At 44.4% G+C, this 25335-nt stretch overlaps 1 protein-coding gene across 2 annotated transcripts in view; it reads right to left on the reverse strand.

Moving 5' to 3' along the window:
• Positions 1 to 24865, reverse strand: part of PLCB1 (phospholipase C beta 1) — a 703903-nt gene extending 679038 nt beyond the window's left edge. For both annotated transcript variants that reach the window (XM_084825185.1, XM_084825194.1), the window contains exon 1: positions 24443 to 24865. In XM_084825185.1, coding sequence (XP_084681311.1) covers positions 24443 to 24541 — 99 coding nt within the window. In that variant the 5' untranslated portion in view covers positions 24542 to 24865. The remainder of the gene's footprint in view (positions 1 to 24442) is intronic.
• Positions 24866 to 25335: the final 470 nt, after the last annotated feature.

Consider the following 25335-nt stretch of genomic DNA (forward strand, 5'->3'; position numbering starts at 1 on the left):
TCCTCACTCCAGGTTGGCTGTTTTCTCCTTAGCCTGGCTTACTTCTGGTTTCAGAGCCCTTCTAAGGAAAAGTATCATATTAAAAATGGCCTTAGGGTGATGGTGGTGGTGGTGTCATCTGTAACAGATCATTAGCAGGAAGGGGAAGCGTTAACTACTGCCTCAATTCTCCCCTGCAAATGCCCCCCACATACACACGCACTAGTATTATGACAGCGCCACAGGGTTGGAACCCCATGTTTCCCCTCATAATTGAGAGCCAGTAGTGGTTAGAGTATTGGACTGGGAGTCGGGAGATCCAGGTGTAGTCCCCACGTGGTCATGGAAGTTCACTGGGTGACTTTGGGCCAGTCACAGACTCTCAGCCCAACCTACCTCACAGGGTTGTTGTGAGGATAAAATGGAGAGGAGAGGAGGAAGTTTATGTACACCGCCTTGGGTTCCTTAAGGAGAAAAAAGGGTGAGATATAAATGTTATATAAATAACATCTAGTTCAGCCTTATCAATATTTATTTATTAAATTTTTTTATTAAAAGTATTCCTATACCACCTTTTAGTCAAAGACTCTCAATAGTTCCAGAATATATGGATCACTGAGGGCCATTTTGCTGAGCACATCAACTACCTGTAGGGTAGCAAGGTCAAGAGGCAAAGCTGGAAGAATGTCCCTGAAGTCAGGACATTTCAAAGTACATACACACACTATTTAGCTCTTACTTTTGCCATTTTTCCTTACCTTTCCTGCCAAGGGGAAAAAAATCCCATTATGCATATAGCAGACTTTAAGCAAGATCATCAAGTCATCTGACTGGACAAAATATGTCTAAGATTTATTTATTTATTTTTTTAAGAACAGCTCCACGTTTTTTATGTGGTTCTACCCTCAGAATTGGGTGTTATCAATATCTAAGAGAGCAGGAGAAATTTGGGCAAATAGCATTAATCCCATGAAGTATTCCCATAGATTTCACTTGTAGAGCATTAATTGCATTGGCCCCATGAGTGAACACTGGGAGTTGTAACATATCCTCAGGGATGTTCCATGCGTTAATCAATGGTGCTTTGTGAACAAGGTGCTAACACAACAAAATTACAGTACAATAACACTGTGCTTTTGATTCCCTGGAGGTCCCTATTAAAGGAACGATTCCACAGTCGTAAGTTTGAAACATGGTTGAAGTATTTCTGGCAGACAGCAAATGGGGGTGGTGTACAGAAAGGCTACAAAGCATGAACCCCCGTCACAAACATTCTAGTCTGTTGCCTATACGAGAAAGATGCCTAGTTCTCACTAAAGTGGAAAACCTGTGTCTGAACTGTACCACTTCATCATATAGGTGACAGCAGGGTTCACAGGATGGGCATGCTGCTCCATGCACAACGTACTCCCTCCACTTAGAAAGCAAGCATTTTTGGAAGAAAGTTTCTAGCCTAGCCTTCCCCCCAATGTGCTAGTTTTCTACACGGAATGAGTTCCTTTTGCATGGAGCAGCATTCCATCATGTAAGCCTCGCTCCCACCTTCACCTGCTGTCTAAAGTGGTGCCACCCACACACTGCCTCAGGGAGAGCTTGGCTGTAGCAGCGCTTGTTTTAAGGTGGCCATCATTTACTTTAGTGAGTTTAAGCAATACATTATAGTACACAACAGATTAGGATGGTGTCATGCCTGGCCCCAGCATGGCCCAGAATGACTCCTCCCCAGAAGTGGGCCTAGACCTCCCACAGCAAGGAGAACCTGGGAGGCAGACTGAGCCCCTCAACTCAGGCACTGACCAGAAAGACCCCAGAATCCAGGGAGGGACTCACCAGGCCTGTCTCCACAAGATGCCCTGGCAGAACCCTAAGGGCAGATCCCTGGCTCACCTATGGCAGAAGAACCCACTTCCAAGTCAGAGGGGGAGAGCAAACCACCTCCCAGCCCCAGAGAGCATAGATGCCAGAAAGTACAGGCTCAGCCAGCCACCTAGCAAAGGAGTGTGTGCCTGAAAGCCCAAAGCAACAGAGCTACTTGTGAGGAAAGGGCTCCTTGAGATCAGCACCACATGCTTGTAGTTGGACCTTGGGGGGACTAGAAGACCAGATTATATAAGCTTTAGGTTGAGGTCTGGTAGCTTCTGAGACAACGTAGCTTCCAGACCCATGCAAACCGGCTTGCCTGACTGCTCTACTTGTTGACTGATCCAGCATGCTGCTGACTCCTGGACCCCTGCTTATCTAACTACGCTTGTTGTTTCAGGAATCAGGACTACTTCACTGTGCTTGACCCTGGCTTCACTCAAGACCTTGCTCTTAAGAGTACCCTTGTTTCTGAATGGTACCGTTGTGTTTCTGGCTGCAGCCTGCTGCTGCACCCTCTGTCCAAGGGCTGAGTTTTGACCTGGCCATAGAAGGACAGATGCATGTATGTATATATATATATATATATATATATATATATATATATATATATACACACACACACACACATACATACATGCCCCCCAATATCCTTATATAAACACACTTTCATATACACACACTACATGGAGATGGAGATGTGAGTAGCAACAGTAAGGCATAGGAAGTTACTTCCAGATTTACCTGCTATATTGTGAAACATCTCAACCCAATAGCTTATGGCTAAATTCTATTTGGCTGCAGCTGTGCTGCTACAGCTCTCAAACTGTATGATTCAACTATCCAGATACCTCTTTTAAGAAATATCTAATCCTTAGTGTCCATTAACTGATATTTGTTAATGATCCAGGAAATATTATAGCCTTAGTCAATGTTGTGGTGTATGCACAAAGGAGTCGACGGGCCTATTACTGAACAAGTTGGAGAAAAATCTTACCCTTATTTCAACCACAGCCAAAATATTCAGCTCCTTGTTTTATTTTAAACATGAAATCAGTTTATTTAAAATATCTTCCAGACACAAATCCAATTCCTTTATCTTCATTGCCACATTTTCAGTCACTCTAAACCATGCTATCTTCCTACATCTATCAAAGGAAGCCTCCTAAAGAAATACACATATTGAGAGACAAGCTGCAAATTACCTCAGTAATGTGGAAGCTGTTTGAAACAGCCTCCACATGGTGCTTTCTCCTATTTTGCATGCCATTACCTGGAATGCAAAAGACACAATATAAACAAACTATTTCTATTTTATCTTTTGCTGCTCTTTGCTCTTTTATTGTGTTTTTTAATGGTGGCTATGACTTTTATTCTTTGATATTATGTGAGTTGACTGATTAATCTTTTAAAAGTTAAGGTAAAAATATGGTAATTTTTTTTAAAAAAAATTCAAGTGGGTACATTGCAATCATGGTTAGAGAGAGAACACTCGACTTCTCTCCTAACATGGAAGGAAGGAAGGAAGGAAGGAAGGAAGGAAGGAAGGAACCACAGTGGCAACTGCATATTAGATACAAATAACATAAGAAGATGAGTCTTCTCATCTATCGAAATTCCAACCTTTTCTCAATTAACAAGCAGATCATGGTTTCACCTGCTATGAGTGCATTTAGATCAGATCAGCTGTCATTTGACCAGCTACAGTTTCATAAAATTAAAAAGCAAACACATACTCTTCTCAAATTTTAGCTGATACCTACTGAAATTATCACTGAACACCTGAAATACATAGACTTGGAGACATACATTGCAATTCTATACAAGTTTACTCAGAGATAAGTCCCATTTTGTTCAGCAGGGCTTACTTCCTACTAAGTGTGTTTAGAACTGCAGCCTTAGAGTATTGAGCAAGCAGCAATTTGAAACCTGTGTTCCCAAAGTTCACTGATAAGGGACAACAAGGATAGCTAAGAGTCAATGTGTCTGTCCCTTGTAGCCCCTAGGCCTAAACTAAAGAGATGCTCAGTAGCACTGTGATGTTTGACATATTTTGCAATAAGCATCTGCTCACCTAAGAAAATACCAAGATTTAAAGTATATATACTTTGATCAACATCATCAAAATATATCGCAACCCCTCACCCAGGCAAGCATTTGACCTAGACTCCAGCTCTCTCTTGGATGATGATGACCTTGGTACATATTATTTACTAATATTGTGTTTTATTCCTCCTCATGCAACTTTTTTCTCTGCTTGAAAAAAAAACATTGCTCAGACCTCAAAGCTTCAGATCCAAGCAGTAAATACTGCTGCTACCTTGGGGTGCGGGGGGTGGGGGGGTGGATGGAAGAGAGTAAATCCTAATAGGGAAACTAGAGCACTCCAGATACCTTGGAATACAAAGAACTTGGTTTGTTCCCAATGGTAGCAAGTCAACCCATAACAGTATAACACCACATGCACAAAACTGTCCATTGTTGTGAGGACATTTCTCCCTTGTTGAGCATGTGCTGCTCTTCACCCATGTGCAATAAGGCTGGGGCTGGCAACATTTCCTGCAGGCACTACAGTCCCCCAGGACCCCCGCCCTTGGTAGCTACCCAAGCCCCTCCTACTTTTTTTTTAATTCCCCCCTTTAGTAAGATTTTCTTATTTTTCCAAATACAAAGAAAAGAAAATTACATCAAGATTAAGGGAGCAATCCTATCTAGATAGGCGGCCACCTTCAAACTCAGAGGCGACCGCCTATCCAAAGCAGGGCAGGAGAAGCACGGAGGGGATCATTTCCTCTGCGCTTCTCCTGCCTTGCTTTTCCAGCTAGACAGCCGATTGTGGCTGTCTAGCCGCAGAAGGATGGAGCGGGGAAGAAGGCTGCTGTACGACACATTGGATGTGTTGTATGGGCAGTTACGATCACCCCGCCCCGGAACGCCCCTTTTTGGCCACTCTGCACTCCTCTTGCAAGCGTGGAGGATGGAGCTGTTCTGCCTCTGGGGCAGCCCAGAAGTAGGGGGAGGTCAGTTCTCTGGGAACCGACCTCAGAGCGCAGGCTTTGAGGTTGGTTCCCGGAAAACAACATATCCTATGGCTGTCTAGCAGCCACAGGATTTCTCCCTCCGTCTAGTTGTTGATTTGTACATTTAACGTACATTTAACATTCTCCCCCTACTTTACTCCCCCCCATTTTTATTTTTATTTTATTTTTATTTTATAGGCAAAATATGGATGGAATCCATCAGATGCTTGGAGATTTTTTAAATGGTTCTTCATAATAGCAAATTATATTTAGAGTGTGATCCTATACATACCGATTCAGAAGTAAGAACCACTTAGTTCAACTGGACTTACTCCTAAGTAAGTGTGTACAGGACTGCAGCCTTAAGGCACAATTCTATGCATGGCTAGACAGAAAAATGCTTCCAGAATTCTGGGGAATGCTGGGAGCTGTAAGCGGTTTTTTGTTTTGGTTTTTTGTCGGAACATGGATAGCATTGCATCCTTAATCTTTTTTCCCTGATCTGAGGAAAGGCTTTGATAGATGTTGGTGCATTTTATGTCCCGCATTTGTATATGAAATAAAATCATGCCTTTTTGTATAAAAATCAGATGTTTTAACTTTGCCTTTAGCTAATTTTAGTTGATTCATCAATTTTTCTGCCACAGGTATTTGCTGCAGCTCTATGTACCAGGAGCTCAGTGGTGACGGTTCTGCAGTTTTCCAGTGTTTAGCTCTTTTGCTATAAACTGCCATCAGCATAAGCTATTAATTCCTTAGATGTCACTTCAGCATTTTGTTCTTCCCAGATTGTTAATAGAGCCAATGATGGTTAAAAAAAAAAAAAAGTTAACTTGGGTGGCTGGAAACCCTCCAGGCAAGCTGCCCTACTCCTTCCCCTTGCCCAATATACCTCTCAACCCCATATCCACCCAGAGCAGTCTTCAGAGGAAAGGAAAAGGGTGCAACAGCTGTGTGTGTGTGGCAGCGTGGAGTGTGGTTTTTTGTGTGTTTGAGGGTAGTGGGGGGGTGTTTGGGGGAAATGATTTGGGGATGATATTCCTATTTTAGAAAAATAATTTTGGGGGAATTCATTCCCCAAGAAATTATTTAGAGGTGATGTAGGGAAATTGCCTTGCCTCTCTGTGAAATAGTCTTTTTTTCTCAGTTGGAGCAGAAAATGACTCACACACCCAGCCACCCAACACACAGACATATACACAGCAGCCATTATGTGATGGTGCCTAAGACACTTTTTTATCATAACTATGCCGAAAAGCCCCAGACAGGTTGGAGATCCCTGGAATAAGACATGGAAGGCTGGGATGCTTCTCATAAACAGATCCATTATCAGAGAATGGCCCATTTTAAGTTGCATGTGGAATATGTTTCCTTGTTATGTTTGTCCTGACATAGCGAGGAACACTGCAGCCAGTACACAATGCTTTCACAGGGAATGCACTTCCCTCTCGGAAAATCTCCAGCTAGACCTTAAATCAGGGACACCACCCAGTACCATATGTTGGCTTCCACCAGCTGACTCCATATTGAGAAAGGCATATACTGGGAAAACATTTTGTGTACATACGGTTTAGCAAGCAAAAGCAAACATCTGCCCAGGAGAACAAAGTCTTTTTCAGATTAAGGATCAGTGGCCTCATCTGAGTAAACTCACCTATACATTACATTTGAGGTGCACGGTTTAAAAGGCTAACTATGGGCATCCTCAACATGGCTTAATAATAATTGGGAACCTATGATAGACATAATGGAAGGGAGCAGCATAGGATGCAGTTCAACTTGAGCAGGATGCAGGAGTAAATGTTTTGCTCATTTGCTCCCTACATACCTTGCATCTTGCACACTGACCTTTCCATCAAAGATAATCAACTGTCATAACAAAATGCAATTCAAGGATTATAGCATTAACTTCCCTGAGTTTTTGGAATTCCAAGCTTGTAACACAGAGGGCATTCAATACGCTCAACACCCTCTCTACTACAGGTGAGCAGCACACCAAGTCAAGCCATTTAGTCACCCAGCACCTGATATAAAACTATGGCTTTTACAAATTGTATATACATTGGGTCGAGAAGGAATTTTCCCCAGATCAAATTAACTATTCGCCTGCACTTACTTTGCTGCCTCTCCCTGCTACATCTATCACCCTCTGGGATGACCTTTGGTGAGAAAGAGAGGGGGGCAACCCTGTTAGTTCTCTTAGACCTCTCAGAACTTGGTGCTGGGGGATTGCTCTGTTCCATGGCAATTATGTCACGGTGTTCCACAGGGCTCAATTTTATCCCCTATGCTATTTAACATCTACATGAAACTGGTTATCCAAGGATGTGGAGTGAGGTGCCATCAATATGCTGATGACACTCAGCTCTACCTCTCCTTTTCATCAAACCCAGGTCAGGCAGTGGTTGTCTGAATTGGTGTCTGAGCACACTAATGGACTGGATGAGGGCCAACAAACTGAAGCTCAATCCAGGCAAGACTGAGGTATTATTTGCAGGTGGTTCTTCTGCCTGGCTGAGTGATGTTCAACCTGTCCTGGAGGAGTTGCACACCCCCTGAAAGACCAGGTGTTTAGCTTGCGGGTGATCCTGGATCCATTGTTATCACTTGAAGCCCAGGTGGCCTCAATGGCCAGGAGCACATTTTATTAGCATAAGTTGATATACCAGTTGTGACCCTATCTAAGACAGAGGTGTTTGTTTGTTCATTTGTGTTTGTTTGTTTGTTTATTTATATACTGCCCAATAGTCGAAGCTCTCTGGGCAGTTTACAAAAATTAAAACCAAAGATAGCCTGTGACTGTTGTCTACGCTCTAGTAACCTCCCAGTTGGACTACTGCAATGTGTTGTACATGGGGCTACTTTTGAATACAGTTCAGAAACTTCAGTTAGTTCAAAACAGAGCTGCTAGGTTACCAACTGGGACTGGCCAATATGATCATGTAATGCCAATGCTTTGTCAGCTGCATTGGCTTCCAATCAATTTCCAAGCCCACTTCAAAGTGTTGGTGTTTACCTTTAAAGACTTAAACAGCCAGGGACCAGAGCATCTAATGGAATGTTTCTTCCTATATGTACCTGTTCAGACCCTTAGGTCATCTTCAGAGGCCCTCCTCCAGGTGCCCCTGCCAAAGGAAGCTAGATGGGTGGCTACAAGAGAGAGCGCCTTCTCAGTTGTGGCACCCTACTCATGGAATACCCTCCTCAAAGAGGTTCACCTAACACCTGCATTATCATTTCAGTGCCAGGCAAAGGCCTTTCTTTTCTCCCAGGCATTTTAGAGACTTCGTTCTAGATTCTTATGGATGTTTTATCAATTCCTCTGCTGCTCACTGTTTTTGTATTGCACTGTATTCCTTTAAATATTTGTATTTTTATTATTATTAATATTATATTTAATTTTGTATGGCATTTTAGTCTTTTAACTGTTTGTAATCCGCCCAGAGATCATTGGTTATTGGGCAGATTAAAAATGTAATAAATAAAATATAAATAAATGTGGCTTGATGTGCCTGCTTATGTCATCTGATGTTATGTGCCCTAAATACCTCGTATACTGTTTGGGATATGTTTGATCTAGTTTTGCATGAGCTGATCTATAGTGGTTGGACAGTCCTGCATCAGTCTGCAAAATGGAGACTGGTGCGTATATACTTTTTTCATTTGCCCCATCCTAATACTTCTACCTCACAAAAAAAAAATAAAAAATCAAGGCAGTTTGTCCTGTTCCACCACATATATCCTACAATTATGTTCTCCTGCTGTAGGCAGCCACTATGACTGCACTTTGCAACACAGACAAAAATGCACACAGGATGTATATGAAACAGAAAACAAGTGAGACTTACAATAAAATGTTATAATGTGACATGTTCCTGTTCAGGTTTCCAGCCAACCAGTTAGACCCTCTTCCATGAGACTTGATTCTATTCCTCTTCCCTCCAGTTTTCTGTCCCATGCCACCCCACATTCACACACCATTTCATGGCCACTGAGCATTTTAGGTCCTCCTCAAGCTGTTTTTGTGTCTCATCACCACCACCACCCTTAGAGTATTTCCTAAAGATGTTTTTGTTCTTCTGCAAAGTTTGGGGCCTTCCAAAGCCTATTGAAACCTTCATCTTGTGTGTGGATGGAGCCATTTTGGCAACCTAAACATTCACACTCATAACGCATTTGCTACTAGTGTATATGATAAGATTATTATAAGCCCCACTAGCAAGAGAGGATGAAAAACCACATTACAAGTCTTGAGTAGTCTGTATTGCAGTTGAAAACATGTCCAGTTGTTCTATGTACTGCATAGCTAGGTTTTTTGTTGTAGGAGTTTTGAGAAGAGTCAAGTCTATTTGAGGCGAGGCCCTTGAATATAAGAACCATTTTCTGCCATGCTTATTTACTTTAAAAAGAGAAAACAAAAGATGGAATCACTCAATATTCTCAGGAAGCATTTCCCCATGATGCAATGTGGTGATTCTCTGTAGTTACTCAGTAGTGACTGGAATGTGCTCTAGAGGTACTCAGGGACATCTATTCTTACTTCATTTGTTCCAGCATTAAGTTCTGGCATTGAAAATAGATTCTGAGGCAGAGCCCTGGCATAAATCATATTGGCCGTTCTGCTACTTTTGACCTGCACAAGGTCCACTCCTTCTAATAACAAACACTGTGCTGTTCAGATCTTGCAGCATGCTTTTAAATATCCCAAAACGAGGTATCCTTATTCTGTGCCCAATATGTAGGAAATGCATTGACATTTCATTTTATGTACTGATCTAAATGGAAATTTAAAATAAACTATATCCCTTTTTGCTTCTGCCGCAGGCTTCAGAAAAGGCTTTGCAGAACTACCAGGGACAAACCTTCTCTTCCTTCCATTACTGTTTAACCTCCTATTAACTTTGCCTTATTGACCACTCCTCCATCTCCACCAAAGCACAAAACACGAAATGCTCCAGCAACCATCTCTTCCCATCTGCATTTTGTGCACTGTGCCCAGCATATTTCTTAAAAGGAACACGTCACAGAATCACAGAATAGTAGGGTTGGAAGGGGCCTACAAGACCATCAAGTCCAACCCCCAGCTCAATGCAGGAATCCAAGTCAAAGCATCCCTGACAGATGGCTGTCCAGCCTCAGCTTGAATGCCTCCAGTGTGGGAGAGCCCACCACCTCCCTAGGGAATTGCTTCCATTGTCGTATTGCTCTAACAGTCAGAAAGTTTTTCCTGATGTTCAGCCAGAATCTGACTTCCTGTAACTTGAGCCCATTATTTCGTGTCCTGCATTCTGGGATGATCGAGAAGAGATCCTGGCCTTCCTCTCTGTGACAACCTTTTAAGTACTTGAAGAGCACTATTGTATCTCCCCTCAGTCTTCTCTTCTCAAGGCTAAACATTCCCAGTTCTTTCAGTCTCTCCTCATAGGGCTTTGTTTCCAGTCCCCTGATCATCTTCAAACAGGGTTTGTCTTGGATGAAGGGCACTTTGTTGCTCTTATAGGATTTGCACTACACCAGCCATCCCCAACAGATGCCCTCCAAATGTGTTAGACTACAGCTCCCATCATAGCCATGCTAACAGGGAATGATGGGACTTGTAGTCCAATATTCTGGAGGGACCAGGTTTGGGAAGGCTGCACATGACACCCATTCCACACAACATATGGGTGCAGTCACTACTTGTTTTTGCCTCTGTGAGCACCAAACTAGACATGATCTTAAACAAGTCTGTCCCCCCTTTTCCCCTTCTCAAATAGCAACTACAGGGAGGAGTTATCCCTCCTCCCCAAACTATTTCCTCACCAAAAAACTCCCCCAAAGGTGCCGTGTACAGCAATGGCACCTTCAAGGGCAAAAGCAGCTTCAGAGGAAGACAATTTGGGGCAGAAAACCAATGTGAGTGAAAGAATTACATCCTCCTCCTCACACACCATAGTCCCAAGCTAGATGGGGGTGGGTGGGCATGGCTGCTACTTTAGAAGAGGAAAATGTGAGGGAGACATGATGTGTTTGGAGTCATGTCTAGTTTGGCCTTCAGAGCCTGGCTACATGTTACATTCATCACATTAAAATTAGCCATGGGTGACTCAGGCTCTGACAGTTGAGAACTTTGACGCTCCTCCTGAGACAGGCAAAGAAAGCTGCAATTGACTGTAGAGCTGCTGGGGCCAATCTACCCAGCCCATTTAATGCAGTAGTAGAGCATACCGGAGTCATTTGTGACAGATGACTTTGTTGTCAATCTGCCACCACCCCACAGCATCCATTCCGAAAATGCGCATTCTCAGAAAGTCCTTTTACTCTGTTGTTTTGGAGCAGTTCCGCAGCAGCATGCTCCGTCGCCTTTAAATCCTGGGTGTGCCTCTGTGACATGGCCGTGACCTGAAAATGACATGGTCAAGGGGTGAGGCTGCCCCTTCCCCCCCGATTCCCTCTTTTTCCCCATTTGCAGTAGGTCTGCTTTCACAGTAAGTAGCCTCCTTTTCCCATTCATAATAGCAGTAGCCCTGTTTCATTCAGAATAGCGGAGTAGCCCATTTATATGTAGTGCACAATAAAGAAGACACAGAGCTGAAGGAGAAAGGGCAGCCTGTAACAGAAGCATGCAGCCGTGATATTTCCCAGAAGCATTTCTGTGATACGCCTACAACTTCGCAGTGGCGCGATATACACTAAGGGATACCCAGAAGGGAAGGAGAAAGGGCAGCCAGTACAGGAGCATGGACCGGGCTGGGAATAAGCCTCCCTAATCACAGAATCGTGCTGGGTTGCCCCTTCAGAGTAACACAGCAGTTTGCTTTTTCCATTCACAGATATCAGCTGCTGATTCATTCATGTCTACCCTTCAGAATAACCCCCTCTGTGTGTGTGTGATTTTTCTGTGTGTCTGTGGTGAGGAGGGAGAGGCTTAGTTCAGGTTGCCACTGCTGACTCCAGAGTGCCAGCAGCAGAGGGAGGCAATTCCAGCCCTTTCCCTCCATGCAGGACCTAGGCACCTCCTGTCTGCCTGCCCATCAGTCTGTCCCCGGGCTTCAATATTGCTAGTTCACAGCTGGTACACATGACAGGGAGTGCTGTAGGGTAAACTATCTGACACTACATCTCTTCCATTAAACTTCCCTGAGCAGTGGAACGTGGAGAGGTGCAGGAGCAAGCCTCTCTCATTGGCTGAGCACCATCTATGGGGTTGATGACATTCACGTCTACTAACGGGACTCTGCCCATCCAACCACAAAGTAAGGAAGATTGAAGTGCAATCTGACCTGTGAAAAGCAGGTTTTAAGGTAGTGTTCACGCCACATTTTTTGCTTTGTGAACCTGGAACAGACCAAAAGCAATTTCATGAAAATCCAGATAATACCTGAAGTGCTTCTCATTTCATTTCCATGTAGAGTCCCCCCTGGCCATCTTATCTCTTCTGTCCTTTAGTAGTTAAATTGTCCTTAGGGTTGAGAGTGGGAGAAGGATAATTACGTACTAAAGGAAAGGCACAACAAGTAGAAAGACAGAAAAACATGGCGAGCAGTTCTGATTCCCTCCCAATTTCTGGGGGAACATCCGAATTCTTAACGATCAGAGCCTGCCTTACATCTGACTACTTCTTACTACTTCTGATGTAACTTGTAGCCAGACTGTGCAAAGAGAATAGTACCACTTTATATGGCCCAGTTGCTGTTGCATATGCTACAGTTCTGACTTGCATTGTTTTCTGACTTCTCCCTACAGTGTCCTCCTTCTAAACAAGGCCAACTGAAAGCTTATTTACCTCCCAACATGGGTTCTCCATTGGTCATTTTGATTTAGCTTCGCCAATACACAAATCCAGCTACCCAATGGCATGCTCAGTATCTCTGCTCGCTAGTCTGCCAATGTATGTTCTGCCTCTTTGGGGTGGCAAGGATGCATAATAGCTTCTAGCACACTTGTATGTTAGTGCTGAAAGACTGATCCTCCCCTATCACACACGTTGCAGATTTTTAAGCATGTGCACTTGTAGAAGAACCACCATAGTACTCACTCTGCAAAATCTATACAGTGAGATTAACGTACTATACTAGCGGTTACATGTCAGGAGAAATCAATTGAAGGAGGGGGAGGTAAGGCAATGCATACAATCCCACTTGGAAGACAACCACTTGTTTCCAACCAAGTGTGGATATGCATAATGACAGGAAGAGCCTGTGGCTGAAGACATGTTTTGCAGGCAAAACATCCTCAGTTCAATCCCAGCATCACCAGTTAAAAAGGCTGCAGTTGGCAGGGTTGCGAACAGAGCCACTGTCAGTGAAGACAGAACGGGATGACATAAAATAATAATTTAATTTATTGGGAGGAGCTATAACCTGGTGGTAAAGCTTATACGGGATGCCCCAAGTCCAATCCCCCGGCACCTCCTATGAAAGAATGTTAGGTAACAGGTGCTCAGAAAGACCTCTGCCCAAGACCACAGACAGCTGCTGCCAGCCAGTGCAGGCAACACTGGGTTAGATGAAGCAATGGTGTGACTCAGTATAAAGCAGCTCTATAGGTTCATATGAAAACTGATCCACAGCCATAGTGCTCAGATGTACTGTTTCAAAACTGAAATTGTTCACAGGTATTATTTCTGTGGTGCACTAGTGATCTTAGGGCTATTTAGCTGTGAAGAGGTGAGTTCGCATTTAAACAATATAGCATATTTTATGCAGTGTCTTTGGAACGCAGCAAGGAACACTTCTCATGTAGCATAATGATTTCTCATGAAGTCTTCTGCTCTTCATCCCACCAGAATGATACTGTAACATGTGGGAGGTTGTGCCCTCTTGTTAACAGATGGAGTGAGCAGCTAGCTAGTGCTTATATTACAGACATCAGTTCAGTACATTTCCCCACTGGAACCTAAGTTCCCACAACTGCATAAGGCGGGGAACACAAGAGCAAAATGAGTGAAGACAGACAATTATGATGGTAAGGTAGAGGAGTATCTTTAAGTAGTGGAGACAATAGCAGCCTACCGGACAGAAGAGGAGTCTAACAAAGTTTGGACAACTGGGGGCATAAACATCTCAGGACTGGTTGCCTAGCTTCTGTGCCCAGTTCCTGTGAAGGTACAAGGGCTCTCTTATGTCATAGGAGGTTTAATTTTACTCACTCCTCTAACAGTTAAGAATCTCAGGTATATCACAGAAATCCTAATATGAGACCAAGTACGCTCTGATGCTTAGATTTAGTAGATCAGATGATTTTACATTGGCCCTCCAGTCTCAACATGTCTTAAAGACCATGGTACCAAACTCGGACTCCCCTTCAGAACTGAACTGAAGACAAAACAGAACACAAAAAGGCTAAATCCTGTGTTGGCCTCCATACCAGAGCAGTCCCTAAGGATGCATGTTTAAGGCTGCAATACCATTCTTACTTACCTGAAACTAATCTCAGTGGAACTTGCTTCTGACTGAAAAAACCTGCATAGAATTGTTCTGTAAAGCATCAGATGAAACACTGCTCATCGCTCAATAAAAAACTAGAAGGAATGCCAAATTGGATATTCAGTGCATCAGCAATGGCTTATTCAAGCACAGTGATTCGTCAAATTACATTTATTCAACTGATGTATAGGCCGTTAAGAATAAAGTTAACAGGTCATGGTAGTAAAACAAAATATTAGCCAGCTTCAAGCTCATGAAACGCTCCCATTAAACAGTTAACAAAGGTTGGAATTTAGCTGGAAAATGTTTGCTCTGACCAAAAACTTAGTACATCATAGAACGGGTTCACACACATGGGTGGTTAATAAACCACAGTGGCTTATTAACCACCCCTGTGTGTGCTGCCCCATTTCCCCAATTACCCTTGGTGGGCACAGCTTGTTGTTACATGTGGACCTGGCGAGGGTGGGTGGCTTAGGAGGTCGACAAACTACCAAGAACCCATAGCCTGTTCTAGGGTTGCTGGGTGGTTAATAAGCCACTATGGCTTATTAAGTTCCCACACGCATGTGAACTGGCCCAGAGTGTTTCATATAGTGCGTTGTTGTTGTTGTTGTTATTGATCACCACCAATCCTGCCTCACCCCTCTCTCACACAGAGAAGATTGGAGGAGAGGGGCAAGTCTCACCTCTGTCCAATGCCTAAGCTTCATTGCTCTGGGCCTGGTACAATCTTGTAACATGCTTCCATAAAGGGCCTTGTCTTGTTTGAAAAAGTGGAGGATTGACTGATGCTCTTTATCTTCTTTTAGTTCCTTTTGTTTAAGTTCCTTACACTTCTGGCTGCCTGAATTCTATTTCTCTCCAGACACGTATATTAATATACACAAGTGACAAATACTTTAGACCTGGATCCTAGCAATCTAGTGTCAGTTCTTCTATACAACCTAGAGACCAGAGGCCTATTCACATATGTTCAGACGCCTTTAAATCCTTTCAGCAGCATCAGTCCCTACTGGTGTCCCTTGGACTCATTGCCCCTGATAGTAATTATTCTTGTCCCTCCCTCCTGCTGCCATACTGTTTGCTCTCCCTGCCTGTGAAAGGAAATGCCAACAGGAAATAAGGAACTCTAAGAATTATAGTTCTCTGAGAGTGCTCGTCATACGGGATGGCATACATCTCTCTCTCTCTCTCTCTCTCTCTCTCAGAACTACTAGAAATCCTACAGGGCTGTCTCTATCAGAGAGGGTTTGGAACAGTAGGTGACTGTTGCTCTGTTCAGACACTGTTCATGACTACCTCCAGCAAATATTTCAAGATCTGGACACTACAAATAGATACAAGAAAATAAGGGCATGATCTGAGGGCAAATGATGCAGCCATCTTGCTGAATCTATGCAGGCTTGGCTTAGGTCTGGTCAGTGGCTAGATGGGAGACTACTTGGAAACCCCATATTTGCTGCCAAAATGGAAGGCAGGATATAAATGTATAGTAAAAAGTAAAGGACCTATGAATATCAAAAGAAATTGGGAAAGGATCTAGACATTTCCATCACAGAAAAAGTGTGGCATTGGCTAGGAGAATTCATAGGTCAAGTATTGATTGCAACAAATTTGAAAGAGAACTTCTAAAAGACAGTGCTTCAATTGTATTTCACACCACATAAATTGGAGATGATTTACAATTTATCCCAAGATAATTGCTGAATATGTAGGAAAGCTCATGAATATTATCTGCATGTATTTTGAAGCTGTGATAAAATTAAATGCTTTTGGCAGTTAGTACTGTCTTATATTGAACAGATTACAGGCTACAAAATTCCAAAGGAACCATTAGGAGTATTATCAAATTATTTGGAAGGATGCATTGATATAGCTAATGCTGAGACGTTTACGAATTTATTAACAGCAGCTAAATTGTCAATTGTTAAGTATTGGAAAAAGAAAGTGGCACCACCTCTCTCAGATTGGTTCTACAGGATTTGGGATATAGCTGCAATGCATAACCTTATATATATTATGTTTGGGCTTGTGAAAATCAAATGTATGAAAATCCATTTGTAAGGAAGTGGCCAACATTTATTAGTTTCTAGAATAATACATTTGAAGATGATGTACATCCATACTCATTGTTTCCATTAGTAAAAGGAATCAATGTCCTTTATAGTTCCTTTGTTTTGTTTTAAATAAAGTTTCAGTGGAGTGACCAGCACCAATGCAGTGCATTTACAGGAATGCATGTATTTATAACAGCTGTTTTACTGCCATTTCTGTATGCGTTATTTTACAAAGTGTAATCATTTAAAGGAGAGAGAGAAAGAGACTGTTTTGTAAATATTTTCTTTCTAAAGATGCATTAATAAACTTGTTTTAAAATATAAAAAATAAAGGTGCAATCCTATGTATGCTGGCTGAAGAATGTTGGGAGTTGTAGGACTTTTTTCTGTCTAAACACACATGGGATTGTGCCCTAAATGTACTAAATAAATAAGTCACACATCCTCAGACATGATCTACAGTTTAGCCACTTTTTTCCCTCACAGTCATGGGCTTGCAACCTGGGCTGGTCCCCCACTGACTCTGTAAAATTTACTTGTCCCCCCATCCCAATCACTCACCCTTGTTTGGGCCCTGGATCTGACCAGATCACACTGTGAGGTATTTAGAATATCTCCAAAATACAACTTGAACTCGGAGATAAGGGAAGAGGCCCATCACCAGACAGGAGGGACCATCACCACGGTGACTAGGTTTGTGAGGCCTTGGGTTATCATAAACCTCAAAAGCAACTTCCTCCAGGCACTTTGTAACTTGTACTATATGTTGAAGATACTATTTTATATTCAAGTTGCTCTCTAGATGTCTTCAAACATTCCTCCGTGTGTTCACTGAACATTGGGGAGCAAGGCCAGCAATCCCCATTCCCCTCTACACATTCAGTGAATATTATCAAGAGGGCTTTTGCATTGTCTACTCCTTTTTACCTGATTAGGTGTTTTCTCCCACACCTAGGGCATCTTTCATTTCTCATTTCTGTGTTGTAAGGTCAGCTTTGCTATACTTTTGAGCAGATGGCGTTTACTTGCGCTACCTTTCTGCATAGATTTTCGTCTCTTGCGTGATGGCAACCATTTCCCCCCTCCCCACAAAAAAACCTTTTGCATAAAATGCCATTACTATCCATTGATAGCCCTACCTTCCATAAATTCGTCTAATACCTTTTTAAAGTTTCCTAAGTGACTGTTCATCACCACATATAGTGGCAACAAATTTCATAAACTGGAAAATTACTTCAAGTCAGTCTTTAATCTACCTCTAATCAATCTATTTTCAAAGGATGATCTGAGTGCTAGTATTATGAGGGAGGGAGGAAAACCTCCCCTATCCACTTTCTGCACACCTGTTATAAAACCTCCATCCTGTCCCCATTTCGTTGTCTTTTTCTAAACTAAAAAGCTCAAATGTTTTAGCCTTTCCTCCTAGGGAAGGTGCTCCAACCCCCTGATAAGAGGATTGTATCCTGAAGTGTCATCTCCTAACTTGCATTGACCTGAGCAGTCAAGAGTAGTTAAAATTACTTGGTTACATTTTTCTTGCTGCTGCCACCTCTGGTTTTGCTACTTTTCCAAAACCTGCTCATTATCAGATGTGTTTATCTCGTCTAAGTCTCTGTTTTGCCTTGGCACCTCTAAGGCTGTAGCAGCATGCCAAAGATACTTTCCACCCTGTTTTGGGATGTCTGCTTCTGCTGTTCATCAACATTAATGTGTGGTGTAGTGGTGAGAGTGCTGGACTGGGAGCTGGGAGATCGGGGTTCTAGTCCCCACTCGGCCATGGAAGCTCACTGGGTGACTTTGGGCCAGTCACAGACTCTCAGCCCAACCTACCCCACAGGGTTGTTGTTGTGAGGTTAAAATGGAGAGGAGGAGGAGGAGAATGTAAGCCACCTTGGGTTCCTTGCAAGAGGAAAAAAGGCAGTATTATAAATACAATGAATGAATAAATAATAAACATTAAGGATCATGGCTGGATTGACAACCAGATATAGAGGGGGGTGAGGGGGAAGGAGAGAAGAGTAGGCAAGCACTAACATAGGGGTGGGAAATCTGCAACACTCCAGATGTTGGACTACAACACCCATAATCCCTGACCACTAGTCATGCTGACTCGGGCTGATGATAGTTGGAGTCCAACAATATCTGGAGGGCACCAGCTTCCCCACCCCTGCACTAAGAGGAGAAGATTTTTATTTTATTTATTGCATTTATACCCCGCCTTTTTTCCTCTTGCAAGGAGCCCAAGGCGGCTTACATTATCCTCCTCCTCTCCATTTTATCCTCACAACAACAACCCTGTGAGGTGGGTTGGGCTGAGAGTCTGTGACTGGCCCAAAGTCACCCAGTGAGCTTCCATGGCCGAGTGGGGCCTAGAACCCGGATCTCCCGGCTCCTAGTCCAACACTCTTGCCGCTACACCACACTGGCTCTCACACTGAACTCACACTTATACTCACACTGGATTGAGAAGAAGCCTCCTATACAGAGTTTATCTTCACTTGACTCTAGCACAACTTGAGTGTAAAGAGACATATCAGAATCCAACCATGTCTGGCAGTGATTGATTGATTGATTGATTGGTACCCCACCTTTCTACCAAAAATGGCACTCAAGGTGCTTACGATCACTGATAAAAACAACAATAAGCAAATACATTAAAACACAATTAAAAACATAGCAACAGAATAAAAACAGCATCCTGCTCAACAGGGCCGCTTACAATTGGCTTGAAATAGATCTAGTGCCAATTTAATGCAGCTTCCACCAGTTCAGATTTGCCAAACTGCGGGATGTATCCTCTTCATATGCACCTGTATGTTGTTTCTTAGCACTAAGAGCCAAACTACTAGGCATGACAGAGAGAGAACTGTGATTGAAACTTACCGGGGGGGGGGATATTTGGTTGGGGATGCAGAACACAGTGGGGCAGATAACACTCACAAGTGCTTCCCCGGTTTACCACACACCCCTCTAAATGCTATTAGATATAAAGGGCAAAAAATAGAAAGGTAGGATCCTGTACCAGTGTTCCTCCCCCCCCCCCCCCGTTCCAGGGTTAATAGCCACTGGAGGGTGTTAAACTGCAGGTGAAAGCACAGGAGGAAGGAGTTAAGTTGTCCTCATGGTTGCTTTTAACCAAAGAAACAGATGTCAGGAGATCCTTTCATAGATCTGCATATCTAAGATGAGAATGTGAGAACTGTTACATACATCAATTACTTTTATTTACTTGTGATCTTGAAACTGTTGTTCTAGTTCCCAGGGCCACTTCTGTCCAAAGCTCTTTATGTTTTGAGAGGGGCTGGGTTTTATTCTTTAACTGTACGAAGTGAGACAACACTTCTAGGGTTTAACATCAACACAGCTTTTCCACTGCTTGATGCTATGCCAAGAGCATATACAGAACAAGGCAAGGCCATTTAGGCATGGTGTTTCTAACCCTCTTTTCAAACAACTAGCCTGTGACCTGCCTGCAATGTTTGAAGCTGGTGTAGCTGTCCACAGATGTTAGAAGATTCATCCACAGAAGATTTTGATCTAACTTTACCCAAGTCCCATGACAGTCTGCTGTAACTCCTTGAAGTAAGAGTAATTGCTTAGACACTATTGTGCATATAGAAGGAGTTGGTACATCTATATATTCTCAAGTTTATGCATTGCTATAATTGAGGGCAACCACACTTTAATAAAAGATACCTGCCTGCAAAGTGAGAGACTTATTGAGGCAGTGTCTTCATGACATTGAACAACAGAATAATTTGTCTGAGACAAGAAAATTATGTCCTTGGTATGACTGCTTTCCCCCTAGCCCTCCAAATATATCAGCAACCTATTTGCAAGAACTAACAATTCCCACATGCAGAAGAGTTTTTTCAAGTTTATAACTGAATGTACTGTTCTTAGCATTATGTGAGGGTTGTTTCAAGAGAATTCCACTAGAAAATTGTGTATGTCCACATGGAGATGGCATTGAAACACCCGCTCGTGTACTCATGTTTTGCTCCCTGTATAGAGACTTATGGAGTTAATTACCCCATTATTAGTATTTTTCTCAGGATGCTCACCTGATTGGTATGTATCATTCCTCCTTGTGATCTGAGATAAATTGGTGATAGCAAAGTCTGCAAAATTTTTGGCCACCACCACTAAAAAAAGGTCTGTTATGGTGCCATTGAGTTTTATTGTTTTGTTTTTATAAACATTAGTTTGGCAATTCTGTTTGCTTAATAGTGTTTTTGTAGTTGGTGTAAATAAATTTTATAATTTGTAGTCTGACCATTTTATTTGTTCTGCTGTGTTTTTTATGTGTGATTTCTTAATTGCAATGGCTTGCACCTAGAATCATGTTTTTGGTCCAGAAGGCTCCAGCCTATAGTATCCAATGTATGGGTACTGGTTATTACTTGGTGAGGGAAATGTTCAAAAGCTCTCAAAACAGCCCTCACCTCTACCAAAACATGCGTTCTGTTCTCCACCTTGCCAATTCTTGAAGTAATCAACATGCTAGATTTGCTCCTCTTATGCCATACACCAGGGGTGGGTAGACTTCAGGCTCGTTGGGTCTACTTTGGTTTTTAGTAGAACTCCACGATCCACCAACCAGAGCCAGGTAGAAAAGACATGCACCCTGTCCTTTAATTGTAAGTGTCAGTGAGCACATTCTGAGCATAGGAATGTCTTTTCAATAACAGAACTGTACCAAGCTCACGGTCCTCGCACACAGAAGTGCACCCATGATTACCCCAAGCTTTCTTAATTTCAGCAGCCCAATTTAGGTGGCAAAAGTCAAATTTTTGTTGCCGCTGTTGAACAGCTGGAAGTCAGAAACCCTTCCCAATCTATTGAAAATCAGCCAGAGATCTACCAGTAGATCCTCATCTACCTTTTGCCCACCTCTGCTATACGCTGAAGGGACAAAATGTGTTGAATACTGCTGAACGGTTGACATATCATTTCTTCCCTTCTTCTAGTCTAGTACAGAAATTATTATGATTAAATCCATCAAGACAAACTTAGACCAATGATCTTATCCACTGAGTAGTAGTGGAGTTAACTGTACTCTAACCCAATTACATGGTAGAGGGAAAATGGTGTGCATCACTCCTTGACCAGGCTGAAGGCAGGGTGTTTTTAACACCTTCCTCAAGGAAACATATCTGTCCCTGACACCTATAGTAGATTAGAAATGCACTGTTTCACTGGTCACTAGTGATTCCGTTCAGAATGCACATCTTGCAGTGGTTCTGATACGATGTTCTTCCCAAACAGTTACATGTTTGCACACCTTAAGAGAACACTTAATTTTTAAACCTTATTAAAACTGCACGTTCTCTCTCAGTTCAATTTGCTCTACATAAATACCAGCTGGAAACACGAGACTAGTCCAATATCTTCTCCTTTAAAAAGGGCCTATCAGGGCTAAAGCCCCAAGAGAAATCCTTTTTATCGTAAGCGTTTTAACCGCTGCCTGTGCCTGACCGCTCTGCATTATCATATCAAGCCAGCATGACCAAAGATATGGAATCAGAGTGTTACTGGGAACAGCCACTCTAAGATTAAATTGAGCTGCGTACTTTGCTTCCTTCCTCCTATATATGCGGGAGAATATTTGCAGTACTACTGAACCCAGAAAACCCACTCCAGTCAGCGCCCTCTGAAACAGGTAATGAGGAATGAAACTAACACACCTGTTGCCTTAGGAATTTCAGCTACAAGTGGAAAGAGTGTCTGTTCTCTTTTTTGCCTGTGGATCTCCACTGACAAATCCAAATTCTGGAGATATAGTATAGGGGGGAAATCCAAGTTTGAGAGCAAGCTCTCTTCACAGCAAGGAATAATTGAGCAATCAATAGTATCCATCAGAGCCAGCCTCTCTATAAAGCTATGCACACAGAAATCTAGTATGTCAGGCAGATTAGGCTAGAACCCTTCTTCCTACCATGCTAGTTTTCTAGGTGGAGGATTTGGGAGGGGGGGTGATATAGAGGGACACTCAGTCATGTGAGCCCCCACTTGCAGTCTGAATGATACAGCACAGGCACAGGCTGACCTTCTCAGTGAGAACAAGGCTGCAGTGTATCCCTGTCTGTTCCTATGTCTATTAAACCAGGATCATGTACAGTGCGTGGGGTGAGGAGTGAGGGGGGAAATTATCTGCTAGATACTTGGATCACAGATGCTCTCACTGTAAGCAGTATTTTCTATCCTTAACTCTAGCAAGACCTGAAAGCAAGATGCAAAGACACACACGTCTTCGTGAAATAATTTCACCTTGCAATCTTTACCTTGCTGAGGCAAAATATGGAAGGCAATGGCAATAAAGAAGTAAGAATAAACCAGATTTTAAGTATGCATAACTGTACTGTCAAATATTCCCCACACCACCCTTCTTCTCCACCCCCACCGTGCCTGTCGTTTTCTCCATTGTCTATCTTAGATTGTATGCTCCTTGGGAGCAGGGATCTGTCTAGTTTTGCCTATGGAAATCTATAACAGTCGATATACACCACTGGCACAGCATGCATCCACAAATAAAACAAATTGGAAATTAAATTATATAAAAAGTATGTGAGCCTGAGAAAATACAGCAAAGGCTACCTTACGGGGAGGGTTCTGCGTAAAATCAGCTTTCACTAACTCAGCACCCTCCAGATCTAGGAACACAGGAAGCTGCCTTATGCTGAGCCTGACAATTGGTCCATCCAGCCCGGTGTTGTCAGTACTGACACTGACTGGCAGGGGCTCTTTAGGATTTCAGGCAGAAATGTTTGCAGCCCTCCCTGGAGATGCTGGGAATCGAACCTGGGACCTTCTACATGCAAAGCAGGAGCCCTACCACTGAGCTAAGGTCCACCGAGCTACTGGTGTACACATCTGGAGGGCACCTGGTTGGGCAAGGCTGATCTAAATGGCGCGCTGAGGAGCACAAAAGCTATTTTATGGAGATCAAGCAGTGTTGGTATGACAGTTGTCCGTCCTGGACAGACATTTCCCATTTTTTGAGTTTTTCACAATTTTTCACTTAGACACATTCATTCCCCCTGAAATGCGCACACACGCGTGCACACTCAGGTATGGTGCGTGGCTTCCTTCAACACAGCCCTCCACCGCTCCTCTAAATCCATGTAAATGCATTGAGTCTCTTGTTGCCAAGGGTGACTTGACGGGAGCCAATGCCCTCGCCCATCCAATGTTTCACTACAGAAAACCAGCGAGCTCCACCTTCCTGCTCCACTCCCAACTTTAAGGCTGGCAGCACCCACATTCCCCGTCCCACCCACTCCCTGGACCCTCGACTGGCCAGGATTAAACCCATGTGTCACCCGTGGAGCCTTACTCCTTCGCCTCCACATCATCCATCCATCCTTCCAGAAAAATGGGCATCGCCTAATCCCCACCCGGCCTCCACCACGCCGGGAGCCGCTTCAGAACCTCTGCCTTCCCACAAGCAGGTGCAATTTATGGCCATGGGAAGCTTGTCCTATACCAAGCAGACCATCGGTCCATCTCGCCCAGTGCTGCATGTTATCCCAACCGGCAGCATCGATCCCAGTTCTCTCCGGGAGAGGTCTAATTTCCAGCCTCGCAACCAGAGCATTTCTTAACTGGAGATGTCCAGGATGCAAACCCGGGATCTTCTGCATGCTGAGCATGTGTGCTGCCACTGAGCCTGGGCCACTCTGGAATCTCTGCCTGCCCACAAGCAGCTGAAACTCGGCCGGATCCAAGTGATCTCTGGATCTCGATCAGCAGTGCGCCCTCCCGCCCCCCCCCCCCGGAACACGGATGCCCACCCCGCCGCACAGATTGGCGGCACGCGCAAGGCGCCATCCCGCACACGTTGCAAGCCCCTAAACCCAGCCTTCCTGCCCCGGCACTCTCCGGATGTGTCGAGCTACAGCTCCCCTCCACCCCAGGCCACGGCGGCTGGGGATGATGGGAGTTGTGGCCCAAGACCTCCGGAGGGGGGAGGCTGCCCCCAGTCGATGAGTGCTGCCCCTTGCGTCCTTCTGCCTTGCCTTGGCTCCCCACCCCCGCTCCCAAGAAAGGTGAGGCGGAGAAGGGGGAAAGCGAGGCGGTCCGCGAAGGGCGGGCGAGCAGCGCTCCGTGAACTTACGTCGTCCCACTTGACGAAGGTGGTGCCCTTCTTGAGGCTGTCAGAGACGCGGACCGGCAGGAGCTGCAGAGCGTGGACCCCCGGCTGTGCCCCAGCCATTGGCAGCCGCGCATGGAGGCTTCCCACCGGAGAGCGAAGGGGGCGCGGAGGGGGCGGGCGGCGGCAGCCGGGAAGGGCAGGAGCCTGCCGGGGTAGCTGCCCAGCTCGCTTGTGCCGGCGAGGAGGAGAAGCGGAAGAGCGGCGGCGGCGCGGCGGCGGCGGCGGCTGCCACTGCAAAGCGCCGCTCGCGAGGCAGGGCGAGCCGCACGCGTGCCTACAGCAAGGAGCCAACCATTCCGAGGCACATCCTATATAGAGAGAGGGGGACACACAGGCGCGCGCGCGCACACACGCGCGCGCTCTGTCTCTCTCGCTCGCTCTCTCACACACACAGAGACACGCACTCGACTGACGCGTCCCGCTGCTCATGCAAATGCCGCCACCGCCGCCGCCGCCCTCTCCTTCCTTCCCCGGCGGGCTGAGTCGTCCCAACTTTTCCCTGCGTGCGCGGCGGCGCCCGCGAGGGAGTCAAGGGAGCAGCGCCCCCTGCCGGCCGAAGCCGCCGCCTCTGCAAGGCGCGCCGCGGCAGCGCCCTCCTCCCTTGAGACTGGCTTCCTCCGAGAGAACCAGCGTTTCCTGAAAGGACGGAAGAGTCGCTGGGCCGGGCCGGGCCGGGCCGGACGGATGGGTAGCCAGCGATGCCCTTCCAGCTGTAAAGATATTGCATCGATTCTGTTATGTGAACCTCTGAGGGGCTTTGTTGTATTTAGCGGCGTATAAATATCACAAATAAATAATACAATAAATTATATGTCATATACCCTATCATATAGTATGCACCGTACCATACTGAG

This window comes from Heloderma suspectum, chromosome 1 (genome assembly GCF_057233095.1).
Source record: "Heloderma suspectum isolate Gila_16-S chromosome 1, 16-S_ref, whole genome shotgun sequence".
Taxonomy (NCBI): domain Eukaryota; kingdom Metazoa; phylum Chordata; class Lepidosauria; order Squamata; family Helodermatidae; genus Heloderma; species Heloderma suspectum.